The sequence below is a fragment of the Anas acuta genome, chromosome 5 (genome assembly GCF_963932015.1).
Source record: "Anas acuta chromosome 5, bAnaAcu1.1, whole genome shotgun sequence".
Lineage (NCBI taxonomy): Eukaryota > Metazoa > Chordata > Aves > Anseriformes > Anatidae > Anas > Anas acuta.
Window position 1 is genome coordinate 7665956 of NC_088983.1, and position 17756 is coordinate 7683711.

At 41.5% G+C, this 17756-nt stretch overlaps 1 protein-coding gene across 7 annotated transcripts in view; it reads left to right on the forward strand.

Annotated features, from left to right (window-relative positions):
• SYNE2 (spectrin repeat containing nuclear envelope protein 2) overlaps positions 1-17756 on the forward strand; it is a 189988-nt gene that overhangs the window by 144234 nt on the left and 27998 nt on the right. For all 7 annotated transcript variants that reach the window (XM_068682523.1, XM_068682516.1, XM_068682522.1 and 4 more), the window contains 10 exons: positions 538-666; positions 1013-1167; positions 1506-1653; positions 2876-2970; positions 4338-4572; positions 5983-6177; positions 6926-7051; positions 9065-9220; positions 12728-12886; positions 13871-14037. In XM_068682523.1, coding sequence (XP_068538624.1) covers positions 538-666; positions 1013-1167; positions 1506-1653; positions 2876-2970; positions 4338-4572; positions 5983-6177; positions 6926-7051; positions 9065-9220; positions 12728-12886; positions 13871-14037 — 1565 coding nt within the window. The remainder of the gene's footprint in view (positions 1-537; positions 667-1012; positions 1168-1505; positions 1654-2875; positions 2971-4337; positions 4573-5982; positions 6178-6925; positions 7052-9064; positions 9221-12727; positions 12887-13870; positions 14038-17756) is intronic.

A 17756-nucleotide genomic window follows, 5' to 3' on the forward strand; every position in this document is an offset into this window, starting at 1 on the left:
GAAAATAATACATGAAGCCAAAAGGAAAGGTGAAGAGTTTTACTCTTCCTACCTGTCTAACTTCAGGCAGTTGCTGTAACAAGCCTTTGTAAGTGAACCTATTACAGCCAAGCAGTAGGATATCCTCACATGATTACATTTTTTATTATGAACTTTGAAGTATGTTATAAACTTCCTCATCTATGCTTTGGAACAAACCTAAGGGCTTCAATTTGCTTTCATAAGAATGAACACAATGTATCTAAAACCAACCCAAATCTTCAAAAAAGGTATCCCAGATGCCCACATTTCTTGCATTCATATATATATGAATCTCTCAAGATTTAGAGATTCTGCTTCTTGATATCTGCCTTGGCTTAAATTTTACCCTTGTCCAGTACAAACAGTGAAAAAGTTCAGTAAGTGAGTTACAAATACATTGGAATTTGGATTTAACATTTGTTTGTTTTCCTGAGGTTATTATTGCTCCTTTTTCTATAGTAAATATGTAGATTAAGCAGACTCATAATTAATGTAAATATGCAATATTTGTCCTAGTTCAATCTTTTACAACTGGAGGATTTTAAGAACTGTCTTGAAACTCTGGAGGGTCATGTCAAGAACTGCACAGACGCCTTTGATAGTCTCCATCTAGAGGCAGAAACAGACAACTCAGAACTGGTCATGGTATGTTCAGTTTCCTAAGTACTCAGTTAGCTATCCGTAGAATTTAAGTACATAAAAAACTCTAGATGTGCATTGCAGGACAAACAGACTGCATGAGGGGATGCATGGATTTGGGGTTGATGGGAGATACTTTTCTTCAGCTTTGTTCTGCAGCTACCTAGTCACCCTAAATGTAGGGTACAAAGTGAATCTGCAAGTACCAGCTCTTGAGTATCTGTTCAATACTGTTGGAAAAGGGGGCCCCTTGTAAGGGAACTGTAACTTTTTTATTTCCTTTGTTATCATAGAAATGTTGTTTCTTTGTGTTAGCATTTTGATTGCGATTAATTTACCTTTTTACTTCCAGAATCATACACTGGAGCTTGCTGCGCTTTCTCCAAGCATAGAGAGTTTGAATGAAGCAAGCATTAAGCTGCCCCTCAGTGACTTCACCCTAAAGAAAATGCAGAGCTTGACTCGGCAGTGGAGTCAGAAAACAGCAACTGCTCTGGAACTCTGCAGGTCTGAATTGTAAATAAAAAAAATCACTACTAAACATTTCTTTTCTTTGAGGAAAAAATGAAAATCAAATTAAAGTATGGGAAATATTTCAAGCTGTTCACAGCTTATACAGGGACATTTCCAAAGTTGGATTTCTGCCTTCCAGTTTTCCCCAGAGTATTTAATGGATAGTTCTATTCCAAGTCATTTGAAGCAACATAAGTGAAGAAGGTAGTGAAATGCCAAGCAAAACCCTACTGCATTACTACTGTATTACTATCATATTAGACTATATGCAAACATATGAACAAAAACAACCACCAGCAAAATAGTTTCTGATGGTTTCTTTTGTTTCACAGTGTGCATGAGGGAACTCAAAATGATGAAAAGAAATTCCTTCAGAAATGTGAAAACTGGATAAATTTCCTAGAAAAAATGAAAGAGGCCTTGAAGACAAATATTCCAGGACGATTTGAAGAACTGCAGGAGCAACAGAGAGTATATGAGGTAAAGCGGTAAAGCCAGCTCTAAAAATGGAAATATCTTGAATGGTGAAGGTGATGGGAAATCCTTAGAAAATGCTACTCCCTTTGAAATCAGATCTGGGCAGAGTTTTACGGAGCATTTAATTCTTTAGAAATGTGGTCTTATACTCATTCAGAGAAAGACTCTGAAATTTGAAAATCATTTTCCAAAACGAAAGGATTGCTTTCTGCATGGATCAGACCTTCAGAGATGTATCCTCAGGTGTTGCCTTATGGAAGTCCAAGACTTCTCCAGCCCTTAGGTTAGTTGCCTGCATGCCTGTCCCACAGTGTGGACACCTGTTGTCAATGGCAACTTGCTTAGGCAGCTTACTGGGGATCTGGCAGGAACCTCACCAGTTTCTGGAAGGACTGCATTTAAAAGAAAACATTTTCACAGAATATTTCCTTTTTGACCAGCTGGTAGATTTGGATAGAAAATCTGTTTCACTGGCATTTTTCCAAGCACTTGCTATTGTTACTGAGAGAGAGTGCTTCGCACGTGTACCGCTACCCATTCAGAGGGGATGGATTGCATACTTGCAATAGCATGTGGATGCAATTCCAAGTAAAGTGTCCTACTGACTTTGTCCTAGTGCAAGGAAGATGGAAAAGCAACTAGAATTGAGGTAAAAAAATCATGTAAATGCTTAACATCACGAACTCTTAGGATGAGCTTTTTGCTACTGCAGTGGACCAGAGCTTCATAGCACCATAAGTACTGCTGCTAATTCCACTGGATGTTAAGGCTCTGCATGTTAATGACGTTCACTAGGATCTGTAGAAAGTTATGTGCACTCTCTTACTTATACTTCTCCAAATCGATTCACTCACTGAAATACGATTAGTTATAGAACAAGTGTGGTAAAGTGTAAATACAGCTTTATAGCAGCTTTTTTATACCTTTCCAGTGAGTTTCTGTCTAGACTGCATTTCTTATGAATGAGTCCAACAAACTTAAGGCTTCAAACTAACTGTAACATATAGCTTCTGTTGGGTTCAGTTACCACATAGGTGCAAAACTTCCCCTTGGTATCCAAAAAGTGTGGAATCTTTTAGGATGCATTGGATGATAGCAGTTGAAAATAATTGAGTTTTCAGCATTTAAAATTATAGGTTTTGTCACTCTAGAGGAGCAGAACCAGCTTTCACAGCAAAGGTTATTCAATGGATAGTTAAAACTGTTGTTCTCATGGTATTTTCAGATGCTGCAAACTGAGATTTCCATAAATCAACAGACATTTAATTCTATCATAGCAAAAGTTCTACTCTTCTTGGAATCTGGAGAAGCAGAAAAAAGGTATTCCATGTGTTTTTCTCCCTAAGATCTTACTAATTCAGTAAATAGGCTGTCTTCCTTGGAGTTGGTATTGAACATTTGCTCTCTTGAGAATGCAAACCCGAATTCCTGACCAGATTTGCTCTATAAATTACCCCCTGGCACATTTTGCAAAAGTGTGAGGAGGTGCAAAGAGAAAGAAACACAGGTGCTCAAACTCCATTTTGGATAGTAACTGGATGTTCTGCCAAAAAAAAATAATTGTTCCTGGCTGCGAGGCTTCCTTGTATGCTGCTTCCCTGCATTTGCTAAAACAGCATGGTTGAGAATCCACCATCTTGCAGGAGAGTAATGAGGATGCTGCATATAAAGGTCCCTTTTTCTCTTCCCAGACCTCTCCACTTTTTAAAGTGCAGAGGTGTGAGACTCTATTTACATTGCCGCTAGCTCAAATGACAGTGCATTAAGTCATTGGCCATACGATCCAAAATACATGAGAACTAAACCTGTTTTTTATTATTATGATCTTATACTTTTCTCTTAATCAATGTAGAGTAAGAAGAGGCATATAATGTTTGTGAGCAGAGCTACAACTGCTTCAGGCATTTCTGCTGTGAAGACATTACTCCTCTCTGCTAGAGCTTGCTGCTTCCACAGAGTTGGCAGGACAAAACTGCCCTCACCTCAGCCACTTCAGTGTAGCTTGGCTTAAAGATGCCAGGGAAGGTAGGGCTAAACTAAGCAAAGCTGCTAGATTTTTTGTTGAAGCTAACCCCACAAACACATCTGTCTGTATAAGAGCTAATCTGGGAGCCATGGCCTCCTGCAGGGAAGCAGAAGGGATAGTTGGGGGGCTGTCTTAACCATTCCATCCAGATCTGATGGATCATCTAAACATGTTGTAGGAGAAGCAAAAAAAGTGCTCCTTTACTGAATGGGTTCAGTAACAACACAGAACCCTTTCACTTTGCAGTTATGTCCTACTGCTGTAGGATACAATGATGATTGAACTCCCCATTACAGCCTGGTAAAAGCACAAATCAATTTTTGTGATGTCATCAGAGATCTTATCACACTTCTTGTTCTTTGGATAAGTGTTTAGTGCATATTGTTTCTGTGATTTCTGTACTACGTATGTTGCTTTACCACAATAGCAAGAATGACTTACATTGTCACTTTTTGTATCATGTAAAATTTTTGCTTTTCTTAAAAGATGGAATGCGTAGAGCAGAGCTGCGCTCATGGATGCATAGCATCTTATGTTTAGTTGGGTATTACAATTGGAATTTTACAATACTGTAAATGTGAATCCATCACAGTTACTGGAAAACACAGCCAAAGTGTTTTAAGGTTAAAGTAGTTTAACGCTTATCACCTGTTGTCTTCAGGACAGAATTCATTTCCAAGCTCACACTGCTGAAAGAGCAGTGGCAGAATGTTATCCGACTGGTTCAGCAGAGGAAGAAAGATATCGATGGACTTGTGAGCCAGTGGCAGATCTTCAGGAGTTCCCTGCAGAGTCTCAGCAGATTCCTTGATGATATGAACAGCTTCCTCCTTGCTGTGAAGAGCCAGGACTGCTATAGCCTTTACCACCTCAGAAACCTAATTCAGGATTTCAAGGTACTGTTTCTCTTTCTGATAAATCTAAAATCTGTGTTTTTTCTCAGATAGAATTAACTTCTGTCTGTAAGGGAAAAAGCTTTAAATCACCTCTTTTTTGGAGGGAAAACCAATTGTTGTCTTTTTTTTCTTAAAGCTAAGCATGGATGAGAAAACAGTGACATTGTGCAAGGCTCATTATACTAACAAACTTCATGATAAATGTTGTAATTGGTATGCTTTAAAATATTGATACGAACACAGAAATCCAGGGTATTCGGAAGATTAGACATGGTTATCAGGTATCCTCTGTGCATGCATCTTGTTGACATGGGTCCTGAATGCAGGCCTTGCAGCTTGCCTGAAGGAAGCAGATGCATATGTAGCAAGACAGGCCATATGGGTCCCACATGTGCATGGATGGACAGGACGTGCCAGGAACTGAAGATAGAACGCTTGCAAGGGGTCTGTCCTTGGAACCACCGCTCCAGAATGCACAGATCCAGGAAGCAGTTCTTCAGAGCAGCTTGTTATGCATTTTACGTACTATGGAAAATATGTTTCCCTTTGTTAATTTTGGGTGTCTTGGCTTACCATTTAATTATACAGCTCAGTCTTTTATAAGAAAATAAAAACTAGTAGTGAATTTGGTGGTTGCTTAAGGCAACCTAAAACCTTTCAAAATTTATTATTAAACTCCTCTATTTGTACTGTCCAAGGTTTATCATGATTCCACACGCCTATTGTTGATGAATTAACACATTACCAGTATTCCATTTGGCACTAACACTACTTATTTCTTTATTTTTTCCTACTGTGTAAAGATGATTTTCAGTAGATTTTACAAGTTAATACTCATGCTTTTCCTTAGTGACAAAAGCCAGAATGTCTTCTCCCTCCTACTCCAAATTGCCTTTCCTTCCTGCTGTTGCTTTACAGAAAGAAACAATGCTCATGTCTGCTCCTGTTATAGACTAATTTGTGTTGTAGGTAAATTAAAATTGATGCCTTAACTTGGAGTATGTCATGACTAACAAGGCTGTTGTTTCTCAAAAAATTGTTTTAACTGTTGATGCTAGAGGTGCTAATAGAATGCTAATAGAATTTATTTTTTTTTATTCTCAACACATTCCTCACAACTCATACAACTAAAATTTCATCTTTGATTAGCTGCTGTAGTTTACAGATGCAGTCTGTAAAAAAAAACCACAACTATTGTAGAGTTTTATAGATCAGAAAGATTTTGATTTTTATGAAATTAGAAAAGCAGATAGAAGATCTGTCTTTACTCTTTCATATATGTGAACAAAGTAGTGCCTTGTAATTCTTTGTGAGTCTCTGAGTCTTCACATATTCTCAAGTGAAATGCCACAAGTGTTTCTAAAGCTTGCTAAGAACAGCTTGTAAACTTTTTTTTTTTTCCCTTTAAAGAGTAAGGCAGTGATTCTTCAGAGGTGGCAAGGCATGTACTCCTCAGTCATTGATGTTGGGGAGAAGTTGCGCATTGACTCCGATCCTGAGACCAGCGCTGCTATACAGGAGGGGCTCAGCCAGCTACAGCAGAACTGGGGGGACACCCAGGTCCAGCTGGAGAACATGAAAATGAAGCTCAGCAGCGTCCTGCAGGTAGTCAATGCCCTCTCCAGGGAGGAGCAGCACCCATGTTTCTCTCAAGAGCTTCCCTGTCCCACCATCCCCATGGCTGAGCTCTCTAGCAGCACAGCAAGCACTGAGCAGCAGCTCACTGCAGAGGATTTGTGAGGCAAGTGCCTGTCATGTGCCATCAAGGCCTGTGGGAAGCTAAAAGCATGGTCCCCACTCTCCGAAAGCAAATGATGTCTATATCCATTTGTTTCTGTGATAGAGGTTTCCACTTTGATTGCTTTCGTGCTCCCCATGGCCTGAACCAAGAATACCTCTTGCTTTGAGGTATGAAGCCTGAGCTAATATTTAGCCTTAGATGGAGTTAGCATGACACATTGCTCCTCCTCTAAACAAAAGGATAGATGATATTTATTTCCGTAGAGCAGTACATTTCTTTTTATGGCTAGACAGCACATAAGTATGTCTTAAAATTGAATATCATCATTGATAGGATCCCCAGCCTCAAATTTATGCTAAAAACCTCTCTGTCATGTTGGACATAACAGAATGCTCTGTAAGGCAAACCTTAAATATAACAGAGAGTGCAAGTTTGTTTTTTTCGTAAATCCATGCACAGAATTCTTGTGGATCATGATATGTGTCAAAAAGAAATCCAAATAACCATTATTTACTTCAGTGTGTTGAAGATGCTGCTCACCTATCCATATAGTACAATATGTCATGATAAAGTATCCTAACCTTTTGTAACTTCTTGGGTCTCCTTGAGCAGAGTTGGAACTGCTGTGAAAAACAAACAAAAGAATTAGAAAGCAGGCTGCGAGAGCTGAAGGATGAAGTAAAAGATCCACTTCCAGTTGAAAATGAAGAACTCTACAAAGCTAAGGAACACATGAAGGTATTGAACAGGCATATTGGATTTATATAGATGTAGTCTTTGCACAGCACCTGATCCCTGTAAAGTCCATTTTTTCCATCTGTAAATTGTCCAAATTTTCCATCTTAGTCCAAAGTCCAAAATTTTCCATCTTAGCTGCTCTTTCAGTGCCACTGAATTTCTCTCCTTTATACTATCCTGATTGCTGCCAATCTGCAAAGTCCATCTGACCAATCTGCATGTATGAGGAAGGTTATTGCTGCAAAAAAATATATATATTGTTGTTGTAGCACTTTTTCCTCCTTCTGCTACATTTCCACCATCTGAATTTATAAAATAAGCTGTTCCTCAAACAAGATGTTAAAACTCCCTGGTCCCAGCTCAAGTCGGCTGCCATCCTAATGGTTGAATATTACTTTTTGTTTTCCAATTCATTTTGGACAGGGAGCTCCTCAGGCAAGAGACCTTGTAAGTCTGCAAAGCACCATGCACACCTGTGGGATCCAAGAATAATTAAAGAGAAAGAAAATTAGAGTAAGGGAGTGGCAAAAGCCCTTGCAGCACATAGTACACCGTGAAAATTAAATGGCAAGGAAAGAATTTCCAAGGGATAGGAGACATTATGTCTGGACTGGTCAGTCTTTCATCATTCTTTTATGAAGTGAATTGTTGTCCTATGTAGTGGGAACAAATAAGCTTATTAATGAGCCAAGGCTTTGTACTCATTATCAGCTGTCTGAAATCTTCGTTGTGAGTTCAGGCTGCATTTCCCACAGCAACAGTCTTGCTGTAGTCCTGAACTATTTGTGAAATGGCAGCAGACAGCTTCTGCCTCTTATTCCAGCAAGAGAAATTCAGCCACAGAGGCATCAGGGTCAGACAGTACCAGTGCAGCTGCTGCTCTTGGATATCATGATAGAATAAAATACAGGACCAAAGTGGTATGAGGGGGAAAGCACCTTGCCCTCGTCTGCATTTCCATGTTTTATGGAATACACTTGTTTTTCTTTCAGGGCTAGACCTTATGTGAGGCTAGCAAAATCCTATTAAATTCCAGCATTGACTTCATTAATGCAGGGATTCAACACTTCTCAAGATAAATAAACGCATGTGTGAACATCTGTAAGCAGTAATTTGTTGTGAACACATGTAAATGTTTCAGTCTCAATTTTTTACTTTTTTCCTCCAATGTTGAAGCAGATCTAAAATTGTTTTTAGGATTTAGATAAGAGACTGGATCAAAAGACCTGTGAAAATACTCACATGGCTTAGACCCAGCACAGTTCTCTTGATGAAAACACTCACATTTTTTTTCCTTTACGAGACAAATTGGATTCTATGTAAGAGCTCTTAATGTTAGAGGAGCCAGTGACAGTGACCACCTTGCAAAAAGGTACCTAATGCCTCGTGGGATGTGCTGTTTCCCAGCTGCATGCAGTGGTGTCTCTTGCAGGAGACACTTCTCTCACAGACTGGGAAAGTGCATAACCCTGCTATAAAGGGAAAGGGGAGCTGGGGGAAGGAAGCAGAAGAGAGAAAGTGTGTTTTTGTAAACGAGCAATTAAAGCTCCGGATTTCTGAGAAATCTGATGAAGTGGCTGTGAAGTCATTCATTAGCAAAGGGAACCAAATTTATTTTCTTAGCGTTCCTAAAACTGGAACAAATGCAGGTAGAAGCAGCATGGCTAAAAAAAAAAAAAAAAAGGAGAGAGAAAGAAGTGGTCACATTTCTTCCTGGATGTGAAACCCCAAACTGCCCTGAAACATGGGGAGCTGCTGCCACTTTTGAGCACAGCAGAGGCTGCTGCTGCAGCAATTCAGCAGCAGCATCTCTGCCCCAGGCTCCAGTGGGCTCCAAATCAGGCCCAGAGCCAAACACATGGGGACCCTGTCCAGTCCAGGCGGAGAGTGCTGCACAAGCACTGCACATTCCCCTCCTCTCCTCCCCCACAGGCCAGGCAGGGGATTAGCGAGCAGGTTTGGAAACCAGAGGAGCTTAGTGCCAAGGCTTGTTGTGGGTGCGTTTCCATGCAGGAGCTGGAGCAGTCGCTGGCGGACTGGGCCCACAACATGAAGGAGCTGCGGGCCATGAAGGTGGAGCTGGCGCACTGCATCCTCACTGAGGACATGATGGTGCTCAAGGAACAAGTCGAACACTTGCACAGGCAGTGGGAAGAGCTCTGCTTACGGGTAAGTTTTCTGTGTACTCTGGGCTTTTATAGCAAGGTATTCATAGGGCTTGGATCTAAACTGGGAGCAGGCTAGCAAATGGGATCTCTTTGGGGTTGGCTTACTTCTACAGTGTTGGGTGGGGATGGGGCTTCTCTTGGCACAGCTGACCAGGACTGAGTTTTACCCTTTGTTTCCTAGTCACAGTGCTGTGATTTTATTTTATTTTATTATTTTTATTATTTATTTTTTTGCGAGGTCTTTGTAACTAGTAAATGCCTGAAATGCATGGAGCCCAAATGCAGCTGTTTACTGGAATAGGTGGCTTTGTTCCGGGCTGCCAAAGGGACAGGGGCTGGGGGGAGGGAGACAAACACAGGAATTGCCTGAGGGGGTGAGGCAGGGAAAGGAAGGGGGAGGTCCCTGCAATCTGATGTCAAACAATGCCAGAAGAGTTGATAAAGGAAACTTAAATGTGTTTAAATGCTGACTTATTGGGTTTAAACACATTAAGAACTGGCTTGTCTTTTCTGTTGCAGTAAAATACTGTGAAACATTTGCATTCTTTGTGGCTTGTTGTTATTACACTTAATTTAGTGCTGCATATAAAATTGCTGGGGAAAACTTACCAGCAAAGTCACATGAACTTGATTCATTACGTTATTATGCACTTTCAATGTGTGTTTGCTTTGCCCTGTTAACAGGATTGGAAGCAAAATAATTCAGGGTCTTGTTGCTCTGGATGTTTCTACATGTCAGCAAGCCAAACTCTTGCCTCTTGTTACTCACAACTCCATAGCTTTATTTCACAGTTTACAAAGAAGTATTGAAGCAAGTTAGACCCAGCATTTCATGTCCAACCCTTACTCAGGCAAAGGTAAAGCAAGGCTGGTGGGAATACAGCCAGAGTTAAGGAATGAACAGCTACTCTTATTTCACAAACTTTGGTGTGATGAAATAGTTATTTGGGTTTCTTTTTGGCCTTGTAATGAGAAGGAAAAATTTAGACTCTTTGCTTTAAACTAGACAGTTAATCTACAACCAGCATTTTCTCTGGTATTGTTTCTGAGCTCTGAAAATAATGCCAGGCACTCACCCGCTCCCAAGAAGTATAGGACATTAGCTTTAAATTGTAATGCCTGAGCCATTTTCCTAATGGAAATCTGTAGTTAAGCTTATAAATGAGATAACTTTGTTTTTCTTTCTTTTTGCCTGCTGTTTGAACTGGGGTGAACAGCCCTGAAAACTGAGCCACCTCAGCTGTACCCAATGACAGCCTATCCTTCTGGCTGTAGTAATTTCAGTTCAGATTCAAACTTTCTGCTTGGATTTCCTGAGGGAACAGTGTTTCGGCCAGTCTATCTTGGAGGGAAGAAAGGGGTGACATAATTATTACTCGATTTTTAGATACATAGAAATCTATGGTGGGAGGAAATCTATTCAGTGCTGCAGCAGCGAGACGTACTGAAATGTTTGCACAGCTCTAACAAGCCTCTGGAGAGCCTGCATCGATGCTCAGCACTGGGCATGAGTGTAAGAGAGCAGACTTTATGGGTCCTGCTGCTAGCACAACTGCTTTGTTTTGGCTATCAAATTAAAGGAGTCAAGATGCATTGTGTGAAAACAATCTGCAGTATAAATGGAAAGATGTGAAAGCCTTTAAGTGCTGCTAGACGGGACTGCAGCTGTCACAGCCATGGGAGCAGGGCAGCCAGATGCCTGTGCTGGCCTGGGTTGGGACACAAACACAGTTAATGAGCAGATGCACTCAAGGGATTAGTGTTTACATAGCTGCCCTTGCAAGGTACATGTAGGTCAAAGACTTAACTGTTCCTATGGGTGAGTATCCTGTCCTAGCGAACCGCTAGCATGCGGGATGGATCCCTGCTATACTTTTAGCCTCCCTTGGGAATGCCCAGAGAGCTCCTGCTCTTTGCATCGTGGATGCAAAACTGGAGCTGGTACCAGCACAGCTGGTCTGAGGAGAAAGTGCACAAAGCAAGGCCTGGCTTGAAGGGCTTACGCTAGCCGCTTGTTTGGCATTTTTTGACTCATTCCCGTTTTATCCCCAATCTGTATTGGTTAGGCAACCAAAAGATGTTTTCTGCTTTTAAAATCCCGCATTGCCCCAGGCTTAGCAAGCAAAAACAGAGTTGGGGTCATTTCAGGCTTCAGTGATGGTTGTGCTGACAGGCATAGCCTCCTCTATTAATGACGTTAACTCACCTCCACACATGGGGGGATGCTGCAGCTCATGGAGGAAGGACGAGATTTCCCTTCATACCTCTGAGGCTGAGGGTACAAGTGGGCATCCCAGAAGCAGAGGCACTCCTAGGGCTTACGGAGACTTTCTTAGGTCCCTGGGGTCTCCAGGGGGCTTTTTCCCAATATGAACTTTGGAGACTGTTTCCCTGCCCCCCAGGACATTGCTCTCATCTCTTTACTGAGATCAGCATGAAAGATTTTGAAATTGGTTTCTCTTTCCCATCCCCTCCTTAAAAATAAAAGTCAGAATTTAAAGGACAAGAGCAATATGATGGGAGATGACTTGGTGCCTTGCATTTTGATCCCAATGTCTGCTATAGGATGGTATTTGTAGGGTCTATTTGTAACCAAGAGGAGCAAATTATTAAGTTCAGTCTTATTTACACAAAGTTTATTGGTGAGGACAAGAGGTTTTCTGTTTGTTTTGTTTAGTTTCACGTTGTTTTGGTAGAACTTGTACCACTTTTCACTTTCTTTCTCCCATATGTCTTATTACAGGAATCCACCAAAGTGGATAAATGAATATAAATATATATTTTAAACCCCTAGGCAAGAAATAAGTTCTGTTAGCTAGTAGAAGACTGACCCTACTCCTACCTGATATGGTGGAGCAGTGAACTTTGCTGGTTGAGGTAGCATCAAGCCTTAATTTCCCTGTCTAGACAATTTGTTTATCCATTGTGGCAAATATAACTTTGAGGGAAAAATTGACAGTTTTCAAGAGAAAAGATAGATTTTTTATGCTGTTTTTTTATTTCAAGACCTGATGAACAAATGGAAAGAAAACTGGTATTTATAGAGATTAAGAAAAAAAAACTGCAGTCAGTAGTTACAAAGTTTCTCTTACAGCTACAGAAAAAAGAGCTTACCTGGGTGTGACTTCTTTTGTGTTATATTAGGGGCCATGTTAAATAGTGCGAGGTAATTATATATTTTGTATTACTTCTTTGTTTGACATTTTGAGGTTTTCACTGAGCGATACTTAAATTGTTACATAATCATTATTTATAAAGCTGTCACTCAGTTTAATTCTTCTGAGGGAGAGAATCTGGTGTTTGCTAGGCACCTTTTGGCCCCGCCATCCAAAATAACGTGTAATAACAATCTGCTTGCTGGCTTTGAAAAGAAAGCTGGAGATATTTAATAAGTGCTCCTGCAGAATGGATATGATCAAATGCAGGCTAGAAATTAGAGGGTTTATAATCACTGGTTTCCTTCCTGAGAGAGAAGTTGCCAGCAGTTAATGTGTGTGCTTATCCATAGGTGTCTCTGCGTAAGCAGGAGATCGAGGACAGACTCAACGCCTGGATTGTGTTCAATGAAAAGAATAAGGAGCTATGTTCCTGGCTGGTACAAATGGAAAGTAAAGTGCTACAGACTGCAGATGTTAGCATTGAAGACATGATAGACAAATTGCAGAAGGTGAGTAGCAACACCGCTTTGCTTCAATTGCAGCCTGATAGCTGGTTATAGAACAGCCGTTCCTCATCTCTTCTTTGCCTCCCAAAAGTGACGCATGGTACAAAACCAGCAAGCACAGGCTTTTCTGAGAAGACGAGCTCTCTATTCTAAACTCTTTCTGATGTTCAGGCTTGGAACAAAATGCAAAACAGAAGTGCCACCTAACTACATTTAGGCATGAGCGTGATGTGTGAGAGCGGTGGTGGTGAGGGACTGAGTTGTTGCAGATGTTGGGTACACACACATCTACAGCACTGCCTACAGCTTCCCTGGCCACAGATCAGTGATGTCTGGGGAGCATCAGCCCCTTGTCCCATGCCAGCAGTTATGAAACAGGCGGACAGAGGGCAAAGAAAAAACTGAATGATGGGAGTCAGAGGTCTTACATCAGCCAAATGAGAAGTTACCATAATCAAAAATAAAAGCTAAAAAAATCAGTTAGTGGTTTCTAATACTAATAAATTAGTTTGATTTTAAATGGAATCTTTTTTATTTCTTTTTTTTTTTCCTGCACTGTGCTTACCATGGCTTAAAGGTCTCACTATCTAATCCCAGATCTCCTCTGGATAAGAATACTGGCAAAATAAAGCCATCCCAGACTTGATTTTGGATTCTTTTGTAGTAGGTTGATTGAAACATTAAATCAGGAAAGCAGAGGCAAATATAGAACATTACACTGCTATTTTTAGGAGTACTTACTCTCAGCACTTACAAGTCTTTAAGCTGCTTATTTTTTCATAGTGGCTTCATTGTAAGAATACTTTTCCATTGATTTTTTTTTTCCTCCTTTTTGCTGTTGTTTTTGAGTGTGAAAGAAGTTTTTAATATAGAAACCTCAGCCACCACAAGCCAAACCTGCCCTCACATCACAGATGCTGGGAAAGAAACAGGTAGCTTTGTTTTGCTTTGCCCATAAATTGAGCAATGTTTGTATGTATTTATCAGGATTGCATGGAAGAAATAAACCTGTTCAGTGAAAATAAGCTTCACTTGAAACAAATGGGTGACCAGCTAATCAAAGCTAGCAACAAGACCCGAGTTGCTGAAATAGATGATAAACTCAACAAAATCAATGATCGCTGGCAGCATCTCTTTGATGTCATTGGAGCACGGTAAGAAAATGATTTTCGGTATTTTATGTGAGATAAGTCAGTCTCTTTGCTAAAAAGACTTCCCTGCAGAAGGTCTCTGGCTTGGTTAACGTTTGGGTTTGATGAAGCAGGTGGTTGTGCTGTGAAAACATAGTTCTAGTGCTTAATTGGGAATGGGATCTGAATCAGTGGTGATATGTGAGCCATGAATGATTAAGCAGAAGCTGCCTTCTTAAGATCTAACACTTAGTCTTTAGATAAAGTCTTTCAAGGTATATATCTCAAGGTATATTTGCATTTGGTATGGTGTAAGAAAAGAACATTTTGCTTTTATAACAGCACTTTTTCTGTTCTCATTTTACAGTAACATGCCACTTCTAAAACACTTTTATGATCATTTATGTCTTGCAGTATTAGTTTTACTGTAAGCTGTTAATTGTAGCACTTTTTAAATGCAGATTAAATTACATAGTATTTTAAAACTGAGATAAAGAACTGATGGGATGTATAGAGATAGATCTAGCATTCAAGCAGTCTCTGCCAACAGAGCACTTGTCTTTCTACCTGGGATGTCTTAAGGCTTTACATTCAGACAAGCGTACAGTGTTGCTTTGGGTTACATTAGTGTGGATTTGCATAGAACATGAACGTAGCCCCCAGTGTGGAATATGTAAGGATACTGCAGCCACTGGGGACTTGGTGTGTGGCTTTATGACAGTTCCTGTGTTCTTATCCCTAAAGATCTAGAGCATATCAGCTTCTACTTGTGATATCTGTCAATTTTGCATTCAGGACCAGGGTAATGAACTGGCAAAACGTGGTTTTAAGCAGCAGGTCCAAGTTTATCATGCTGCCTAGTGGGCTTTGCTGGTCCTCTTGGACGTAACGTGTAATGGAGGTGTTTCAGCATATGGCTTTGTTTTGCAGCATAGATGTAGTGCATCTTCTCCCTCACCTTGCTGTGTGGAGCGGGGCTGGCAGCCAGGCTGGTTTCAGCTTCTTAGTTTTAAGTACCCACCAGACTAGATGCTCACACCAGGTTGAGTTTATTTTGCCCTGTTTTAACATTGTGGTATGCTTTAGGGAGCTAAAGAGGAGGTCCCCCTGTGCTTTTGGGTAGCCTCTCTTAAGCTCAGGGGCTGGGAAGGAGGCAGCGCTTGTACTCATCATGGATGTTACACAAGCTGGGCCCCTTTGTGAGGGAGCAGAGCACTGCAGGGAGCTTTGGGCTGGAAGTGAGATGACCTGTGAGCACAGGTTGTGATGCCCCGTGCTGGTGGACTGTCTCCTTTCTTTTCAGTTTTCTTTTGCAAAATCCCTTCAAAAAATAAAAATGAAGCTATGTTAAAAGAGCAGACGAAAACAATGTGGTGGTAAAATTTCTGTTGGGTCCTGTTGCATGAAGACATCACAATCCACGTGTCCTTACACTATTTCAGGTATCAGCCATCACCAGTTTCATTTGATGTGTGGGATGGGTTGGCTTCAGGGAGCTTGGAGGGTGTAGGGTATGATATGGGGGTTGTGCACCCACAGTGGAGGAGAGACAGCAGTGCTGCACATCTGCCACCCATGGCAGCACACTTTTGTCTTGGGCACTGCTTCATTTCTTGGGGAAGATAAAAGGGATGAAGCAAATGTTGCAGGACAGGACTACTGGAGGGTCTTGAAGGTCTTGTGGTTGAAGCAGGAGAATGCTGCCTGGAGGGAATTTGTTAATTTCTGCTGTGGTAGGGAGGCAATCTTGTCTTGCTCCTGAAAGAGCTGCAGTGAAATCAGGAGGTGGTTTTGCTCTTGTCTTTTCAGTAGCTGCTGCAAGCAAATTGAATTGAAAATTTTCATGGGGTTTGGGTGCTGAATCTATGACCACTTGAATTTTATTTTATTTTTTTTGACAATTATAATGACTTCAGCACTTCATATTAAAAGCACAAGCAGGTGCTGCCTTTATTTGTACTCGTGGGCATGCAACAGCCTGCTGCATTGCTTCCCTGGGTATCACAGGGGCAAGGACCAAATCTCATACTGTCTTCATGGCAGGCCAAGGCATGGACAGTAAGTTCAGTACAGAGCCATGCACTGAGTAAGAGGAGAAGGTGTATATTGAATAGCTTTGTGTTGAAAGTTGACCCTCCATCCTGGATACTGAATCTTCCTAGTAGATAAGCACTGTTGTTAGCGAGTGTAGAACAGCCCGTATCCATGAGGAAGTCCAACCAGGATTTGCAGGCAATTTCAGCTCTGAGGTTTCAGATATCTCCGTGGCTGACACAGCGGCTTGTTTATCTTTCCTTTATTACAAGGTGTGTGCATGTGTCTGTGGGATACCTAATGAAAGCAAAGCAGTCTCAAACCAATCTATCAACACAGAACATTCCACCTGATGGCTTATTTCACCTTTTTAAACTAATAAACGTCCTGGGACAGATGGGCAAATTAGGTGAGCTCTTCATTTAGTCCTTGAAGTGATTCCCTTAGTTCATGGTGACAAGCCCAGATTTGCCATATGGCAGCACTTGTAGGACTTAACACTCCCATTGTACGCATGTGCTCAGCTTGCGTGCTGACAAAAGCCTTGCTGCATACGTTGCAGCCAGAGGGTGGCTTGGTGCAAACTTGGAAAGGCCTCAAAAAGTTAATTTTACTGGGACAAAATAACCATTAAGACGATGGCATGCCTGGGAAGGAGAACAAATGTGTTTCTGTTCAGCTCAGAAGATTCTCTTACCAGGGCAGGTTCTCGTGTCAAAGTCTCTGTTGATAAAGGGGGAATGTAAACATACCGAGAGGCAGAAAGAAAGCCTTGTGCTGACTGAAAATGAGCGTCAAAACTCTTTTGCTTTTCTTCTCTGCCCCCTGGCCTTGTGGCAGCTCTCTGTGAGAGAACCCACCATGTGCTTGCACATCCACCCAAGTGAAGGCCTGAAAGCAGGAGAGAGGGAGCGCATGGGCTGCATGTGGGTGGGCAGACAGCCAAAAACCCATGGAGTGGGATTTACATCCCCAGTGTGCTCTGGAGCAGCGCTCCCAGGCTGTTTTGTATACACAGACACAGTCCTGTCCTCCTGTCCCTTGTTATCCTTCCCTAGCCCATTTGCCAGCAATATGAACTTCGTGCTTCGCTTCCCAGCCCAGCAGGGAAAGGTTTGCCATGCACGGTGCCTGCAGACAGACCTAATGAGCACCCATGAGTCACAGGAGGGCGTCTGCACAGTCCTGGAGTGGTGCTTGAGCCTTCAGGAAAGCCACCACCACCTTCATCCATGGCTGCCTCTGGCAGTTTTGGGTCCGTAGACTGCTCTCTGCAATAACAAATACACCTTTTGGTACCTCCTGGCATCCTGCAGCTCTTCATGCTTCATGAAGCTGTAGAAGAGGGGTGCCATTTCTAAGCTGCTCTGGCTGTGGGCACACTGTGGTGTGTTTTCTTACTTGATGGCTTTGGTTCATGAAAAAAAGACACACTTTTTGTGTTTGTATCAAGAATAGGTTAAAATGCCTGACCTTAAATGCAAACATGAAAGTGCAGGGAAGCTAGCAGGACCAAGAGCCTCCTTATTGTTTTAAATAAGAATCCTTGCCAATTAGGTCTTCTCCCTGTGTGTTTTTGTCCAAGAATCTTAAATTGCAATGACCAAAGTCAGCCCCTTCCTTCCCACACTGAAGGAGATACAAGGTGTTTTCCATCTTTGCTGAGTAGCCCAGCTGAAAGTCCCAAACAGAGTCTGCAACTGCTCAGC